Source organism: Papaver somniferum, chromosome 5, assembly GCF_003573695.1.
Source record: "Papaver somniferum cultivar HN1 chromosome 5, ASM357369v1, whole genome shotgun sequence".
Classification (NCBI taxonomy): Eukaryota; Viridiplantae; Streptophyta; class Magnoliopsida; order Ranunculales; family Papaveraceae; genus Papaver; species Papaver somniferum.
This window is the reverse complement of record NC_039362.1, coordinates 175145075-175153102: the sequence shown is the minus strand read 5'-3', so window position 1 is coordinate 175153102 and position 8028 is coordinate 175145075. Positions and strand designations below refer to the sequence as shown.

The 8028-nt window shown below is 38.4% G+C and overlaps 1 protein-coding gene across 1 annotated transcript; it reads right to left on the bottom strand.

Moving 5' to 3' along the window:
• Positions 1–1335: 1335 nt before the first annotated feature.
• Positions 1336–7075, bottom strand: LOC113283741. Its single transcript, XM_026533080.1, has 8 exons — positions 6941–7075; positions 4564–5794; positions 4296–4465; positions 3905–4204; positions 3726–3815; positions 3574–3645; positions 3020–3502; positions 1336–2115 (listed from the first exon to the last, which is right to left on the bottom strand). The coding sequence occupies exons 2-8, from the start codon at positions 5777–5779 to the stop codon at positions 1993–1995; spliced, it is 2454 nt and encodes an 817-aa protein (XP_026388865.1). The 5' UTR covers positions 5780–5794; positions 6941–7075; the 3' UTR covers positions 1336–1992.
• Positions 7076–8028: the final 953 nt, after the last annotated feature.

Here is an 8028-nt window from a genome sequence, read left to right as displayed (position 1 = left end):
CAAAACAGGAGTACATTTGTAAATGTGAAAAAAACGGGGTACATCTATATGCGCCCAAAAAAATTGGTGAAGTTATTTGTTTTTGTTGTTGCATATTCCTTCGGTTATTATTAAATGAGTTATAAAATTAGTAATATGTTTCTCTTACGTTTTCTTCTGAATTTTCAGACCCTTACCTTAACATACATCATGGTTTCCTTAAAATCAGTAATATGTTGTCTCCAATCTAGAGCCATATCATTCTTTTGCAATTCATTTTTTTTTTTTATGCTTTCGCGATTTTGTTCTTTCTGCTGTATTGTTATAATTCATCAGCTTTTGTTATGGGATCGCGACTTTGTTTGTGCCTGCAGCCAAGATGGAACATTAGCGCCCTTCTTTTTTCTGTTTGTGTATGTTAAGATTTTATAGCTTCTATTTTTTCCCTTTTGATGCACTACTCGTTTATGGTATTAGATTGGTTTTTTTAGACAGTGAGGTGGGTACTTGAACTTTCACCCTTGATTAGATGCAAGGGTTACGATAAATTTGATGTGCAAAAGACGATTGAGACTTCAAGAAACTTGTGGGGCAATAAATTTGAAGACCTTGATGCAGAAGCCGTGAGACTTCGGTTGTTTTCCTTGTCATTGAGAGATGAAGTCAAATTGTGGTTGTATAGTCTGTGTTTGAATCATCTGTTTACTTTTATGGTTACTTGAATATCCCGGGATTGCTGGTGGCCAGAGCTTCAGCGGTGATCAACAGAGGTTGATGTTTCTAACCTTGTCTAATAGAATGAACCCTTTTCTGGTAATTTATTGTGTTAAGACGGATATGAACCTTCTTTTGCTTCGCACTGTTGTCTGCCTTTTTTTAGACAAGGCTTGTGATATCATCATTATTTGCAGTCAATTTGTGGAGTTCTGCAAGAGATTTTATACTTTGAAGATGTTCTCTACAGTGGCATTTCATAACTCCCTGCTGGTTCAATTGAAAGTTGTTTTGGTGCATTATTTTTATGACAGTAGTGATACTCCCTAGGTGTTCTAAATCTTTCTAGGACGGCAAAAGGTTAGATAAATTGGTATAGAAACGGGGTGGGGGTAGTTTCCCCATGGCTAACTTGTAGGGGTGAGCATGGGCCGGTATGGACCGGTTTTCGCCTCATCCGCATCCAATCCATTGCACTATAGATTTCAAATTTGGCATCCAGATCCAATGGATGTACGGATGGACGGATTGGATGCAGATAATTCAATGGATTAGTTTTAGTTAAAATTTATAACTAGCTAGATTGTGTCACATGCGGTGGATCGAGGGCTTGTTGTATACCAATTACCAATGACAGTCGTTTATATATTACAAAAGAAAAAAGTGCCAAAGAAATTTCTCTTCCCCTTCTGTCAGTCGATATATTTGAAATTTTTCATGGTGCTCCCTTTTCTGTAACAGATAATTCACTTGTCTCATAAGTTTTCTTGTCTAGAAAACATCCAGTATAAAAATAAAACTTCTAAAACTAGAACCCAGAAAACAACACTTGCAAAGACTATACATACTAGTTACAGGAAATGAAAAATAATAATGGCATGATTTCCTGTCAACAAGGCTTAATACATGCTTTCGGCCAATTAATCAAACCACCGATTATAATGTCTCCAAGCTTCCCATCTTCATCAAATAATTCTGCATCTCTGTCATATATTTCTTTCACAATTACACTATAAACATGTTCCGTCGGCGGATCAGCAGTATTGATACTACCGAAAGCGATGGTTCTTCTCTTGAAGTTTCGTATGAAACATGAATTAGCAGGCAAGTTGAACTCAACACATGCTTTTGGCCAATTAATCACGCCACCAACCATAACATCTCCAAGCTTCCCATCTATATCAAATAGTTCTGCGTTTCTGTCAAATATTTCTTCGATAATTAAACTATAGACATGTTCCATTGGTGGATCCGCAGTGTTGATACTACCTAAAGCAATGGTCCTTCCTTTGAAGTTTTTTATGAAACATGAACTAGAAGCAGGCAAGTTGGACGCAGAAGGTGGCAAACATGAACGAGAAGGCAAGTTGGATGCATCAGGTGCCAAACGTGAATGAGAAGGCAGGTTGGACGCTTCAGGTTCTACATCCACCAAACCAAGAGCGTACATTCAATATTACAGAATCGTTATCTAAACTCACTACAATATACAAAACTAAAACAAATATCTAAACATCTTAGACAAGTAAGGGGATCAAGCCACAGAATCCTCAACTCGTTCTTCCACTGTTAAACTAGTGTTATGCAATAATTTTCATTCTTAACCAGATAAAGTCTGCACGTGAGACACATGGATGCAGTGTATCGAATACTTCGCTACCTAAATAACAACGATCGATCTTAGGTCTACTTCTGGCTATTGTTTGTTTGTGGGAGGAAACCTAGTAACTTGGCACAGCAAGAAGCAATCAGTCGCAGCTAGGTCTAGAGCAAATATAGAGTTTAAAGCCATGGCATTAAGGAATCTGTGAGTTTGTGGTTAAGAATACTGTTGATAGAGACTGGATTTCGCCCTAAATATCCTATGAAGTTATATAGGGACAACAAGGTTGCCATTAACATTCTGAAAGGAGTCCCACATCGTCCATTCAACTCATTCCTCGACAACTTGATATGGTAGATATTTACGCACCCGCTAGAGAGGGAGGTTGAAATGAATCTCACGGCCAGGTTACACAAAACCTGAATAGTGTAATCTAGATATGTTACCTAAAAGGGTATAGTTGTAAGTGTGCACAAAATGAGTATAAGAAAGGGATCTCTCCTCTATGTGGTTTACACTCTTCCATTTACTTTCTATTTCTACAGTAATCAATTGTCAATCTCTATGTACGCTGCTATGACAGAGTAGATGTTTACAAATGTTAAATTGGGGGTGAGTGTTTTAAATTTCAGCTAGGATAACAAGAGTTATTTTCTACTTTCTAGTGCAGAACTGAATTCCGAAAGTAGATTCGATTTGTAATAATCACATAAGTTTTTTTACCTGAGATACAGATTGATTTGATGGTGTCGAAGTACGATTTTGTGTGCGTGGCACAAACTGATTTGATGGTATTGAAGTACTATTCTGTATGCGTGACGCAGATTGACTTGATGGTGTAGAACTACGATTTTGAGCACGTGGGGCAGATTCATTTGATGGTGTTGAAGTACGATTCTGTATGTGTGACGCAGATTGATTTGATGGCGTAAAAGTAGGATTTTGTGCAGGTGGTGCAGATTGATTTGATGGTATTGAAGTACGGTTTTGTGTGTGTGGCGCAGATTGACTTGATGGTGTAGAAGTATGATTCGGAGTGTGTTCTCCTAATTGTGTTCGGAGTAAATGGAGATCAGACTGCAGACTCTTGTTTTCTTGTTGTACTTTGCGAAGAATCTCTAAAGTTGTAGCAGAAGCATGTATCGTAGTCCTCGAAACACCTCCTCCCATGCCTTTTACTGAACCTCTTGAATCACGTCCACATACCTAAGAAAGAAAGAGTTGCTTAAGAAAGAAAGAGTTGTTTAAGATATACTGCAGTTTTTTGTTTCACTAACCAATGCGACAGCATCGTTGTCAATATCTTTCTGACCGTCTGGATTAGCTTCTACAAGCTCTTTAACTAATTTCTGCAAAGACAAAGATACATAACTACATAAACTAAGAACTAATATTCAAATAATGTGACAAAGGCAATGACTAAGCTTACCATTTTGTCTTCACCAAGATCATTCCTGGAAGTATGGGTGCCAACAAATATTGCAGCTCTGTTCACTTCACCAGTTGGACTCGCTTTTTCCTACATTAGATTACAGAAAATGGCATTTTTCAGTGAAACAAAAGAGTAAAATAAAATCTGAAAATAAATGTGGAGTTTAAAATTTCTACCAATTCGTATATTTTGCGAAAAATTCCTTTCCTTCCACATGACTGTGTAAATTCAGAAGCTTCTTGAGCTTTTTTACCAGCTGCCCGAAGTTTCATATGCTCGTCGCTATTGCAGAAATCAACAAAACTTTCCCAATCGTCTCTATTTGTAATCAGACGCCACGGTATCTTTATTTTCCTCTCAGCAACGGTCTCATGTTTATCCAACTCTCTTCGCAGATGTTGCTTCCAACCTTTCCAAGATTTGCTAGCCCTTGACAAAACATGAGGCTTATAAACTTCAGGTACGACATACCTAGCCTGCAAACACAATCTCCATATCATAAAGATATTAAGATAACTAAAAATAAAAAATAACCAAATGCTAAACAAATAAATTAAATTCACTTACAACAATGTCTTTCCATATATTATCCTTCATGCTGTTTGGAACAATTTTCCAAGATTCAATCGCAGGACGACAATGTGCTCGTACTAACCTTCCAATATCCGTTACAAATTTTTCTGACCCAACATCACAAGGGCGCCCATATTTGTCGAATATAATTGGGATACGGGTATCTATTAAATGAAGAGCTCAAAACATTACAATTAGTAACTTATATATTAATTCACAAAACAAAAAACTAGTTACTAAGATACATTACGTAAGTATTCACCTGACGGCATAGAAGTGCTTCCTTGACCATTGTAGGTGCAGTTTGCGTTGTTAGACTCACTATGAGGGTCAGTCACTTGTCTCCAGGCCATTTCACGACTCCTTTTCCTTGATGAATTCTCAGAGTTAGTGGGTAACAATTGGTCTTCTGCAATATGCACATCACTGTCTCCATCTGCATCAAATAAGTCAGCATCTTCATCAGAGTAGGTTGGTAACGATTGGTCTTCCACAATGTGCACATCACTGTCTCCATGCACATCAAGTATGTCAGCAACTTCATCAGAGTCGGTCGGTAACAATTGGTCTTCCACAATGTGCACATCACTGTCTCCATCCGCATCAAGTATGTCAGCATCTTCATCAGAGTCATTGAGTAAATATTGGTCTTCTGCAATATGCACGTCGTAGTCTCCATCTCCATCAAGTATATCAGCATCATCATCTCTAATATCATTTCCAACATCAAGGATGTCACCAACTGCTTTGAGTTTCCCATCAACTGGATTGGTCACAATTTTGTTTGCCCAACTGCCATTGGCGACTGCGATACTTGATTTTGTTGTCGACGAACTCTGCTTCTTGAGAGCAGCAGCGTTGAGCCTTTCACCCACTACATCGGTCACAATTTCTTTTGCTCTTCGGCCATTGACGATTGCAGGAACATGGTTTTGTTGCTGACGACCTCTGCTTCTCAAGAGAAATAGTCTAGCATTGTATATTTCATCCAATGTATATTTCATTGGGCCGTCGACGTATGCGACGTGTGGTTTCTTTGTTGGCAGCTTCTCCTTCTCCACTGCATCAGTCACAATTTTGTTTGCACTAGTACCGTTGACAAACAAAGAACATGGTTTTGTTGCTGGAGACCTCTGCTTCTCAACATTCAGTCTTTCATCCACTGAATCTGTCACAATTTCGTTTTCCCTGCTGCCACTGATTAATGCAGAACATGGTTTTGTTGCTGACAATTTCTGCTTCTCGGGAGCAACCACTTTGAGTCTTTCATCCACTGCATCAGTCACAATTTCATTTGCCAATCTGCCGCTGTTGACAGATGCAGAGCGTGGTTTTGTTGTCGACAGCCTCTGGTTGTGGAGAGCTTCTTGTCGTTTTTTTGTTGATCGTCTCTGGTTCTGGAGAGCTTCTTGATGTTTTGTTGTTGAGGGCTTCTGCTTCTTGAGAGCTTCTTGAAGTTCCAGTCTTTTCGACCCCATACTTAATATTAGCAGCTGTAAGCAAATATACGAAACATTTGAGAGATAGAAGTGTCTAAATTCATAGCAAACCCCAAGCTTATTTGTACTCAATTTCATTCCAAAAGAAAAAAACCCAGATATATTTATGGAAAACCAAATTTCTACAGAAGTAGTAGGGTTCAAAGATTACTTGATACAATTTAGGCTCTACCAAAGACAATACAGAAAGTTATATCACTTGTCGAGCCCAATTTTCTCGCTTGTGTATCACAACCACAAGTACATCAGGACACAAATTTTCAGTCAAACAGAGCAGTGCACATATACAGTTCAAGCGGGGGAGAAAAAAAACATTTTAACTGATTGAATGGTAAGAGTCTAGAAGTGTCCTAGTGAGGCCGCGATTCCTTATGTGGTCTCTTCCTAACACAGATTAGTCTACGGAAACAGAATTCTACATGTCCATTCCATGGATTCCGATAGTCTCACCTTTGAGCTCTTTAGTTGAATGATACGTATTAACATAAAAGCTGGTCTAGTAAGAGCGCTAACCAAACAAAATCATGCACAGATGCGGCCTTAAATAGAGTGAAGAATCATGATTACCCAATCCAAATATAGATAAAGAGTTTATTTGGACGATAACGAACATGTTAACAACTTTTCTGGAGCAATCATTAATAGGACCAATCTTAGGAAAGTTGTACTAGCCTAGGGAGAGAGCGATTAGTCAATCTTAGATATACGTACACAGTACAACCATTAATCGAATAAAGACAGACTAAACCATTAATAGGACCAATAACCTTATAAGAAGATCCAAATCGAGGTATTGGAATTGATCTTTCTAATACAGCCATTGTTATTCTCATTATACTCAAAGTAACGCAGTCGATTCTTAGCTCTCATTGGAATTGAACTTACCATGCAATTGAGAGTTTGCAGCCTATAATCGAATCAATTGGTAAGCGAGTTATAATGTCTATGACAACACGGCCAAATACTGAGAATCCTCACATCCATTTGGGATGATTATAACTGAAATTCCCGTTTGATTCTGATTATAACTACCCTAATTTCATTACAACTGAAAAAAACCTCAAATAAATTTACAGCAAACCCCCAATTTCTAGTACTATGTTAATCAGACACCAGTAGTAGGGTTAATTTAAGGATTACCTGACACAGGGATTAAGTTCTTCTTCTTGATAATTCTATCAACTCCACCAATTTAGTTTCTAGGGTTTCGTATTCTCTGAAGAACCGCTGAAGTGAAAGAGGGAAACAAAACAGCGTTTTTTTTGTTTATGTCGGAAATTTTCTGTTTAAGAATAAGAAAGAAAAAACGTTCAGGGAACATTTTGGGTGAAAATCCTGGTCACTTATCGGATTCTTCCCCTCCTAAAGAATTACCTCGCCAACGAAATATACCGGTTCATGTCCATAACTCATCACGGGCCCAACGAGGCCACCTACATATTACACATACATCGTGGAAGGAGATACAGTCCTGCGGGCCCTACCACAAGTGTAGGATCCGCGAGGACCGCGACATTAATATAGGAAGCCGGCCAAAAATAATAATAATAGTGAAGCATTTTGCAGTAGAATTGTATGGAAGAAGACAAAGAGATAAGAGAGAGAGCGGAATATCTTATTGATTCATCAGCCACATTACATATCTATAATATCCTTATATATACGTAAGGGAAACCCTAGGTATAGCTAGTTGGGCCGCACATCTATGGGTCATGGGACCTACAACACTCCCTCTTGTGCGGTCCAATTGAACTTCATATGCAGTGCTTCACATATAGTGTTTCGAGTGTAGTTCTTCAAATGTCGTCCTCTCCTTGATGACTTGTGTCGAAATCAATTGCCTCACTAAAACTTTGACCAGGAAAAACCCAGTGGGACAAAATCTTGGTACAACTCTTCACATGTAGTAATTCAAATGTTGCCTCGTATTTATCATGTAGTTCATCACATGCAATACGATCTTCAAAGACCGTCAAGTCTAAGTTAATTGTCTCGTTAAAACTTCGTCAGGCTAACCCAGAGGGAAAAAACCTGAATTAAAGAAAAAGAGTACAGTTTTAAGTAAACTTAAAACATGGTTGGATGCGTATATGTTGCCTCATTAAAACCTTGACAAGGAAAACCCAGTGGGATAAAACCTTGACGAAGGGAAAAGAGTACAACGTGACGGACGCAAGTAAAGATGATCTGTTGCAGATGATCACTTTGCTCTGTTGAAGTTGACTAGT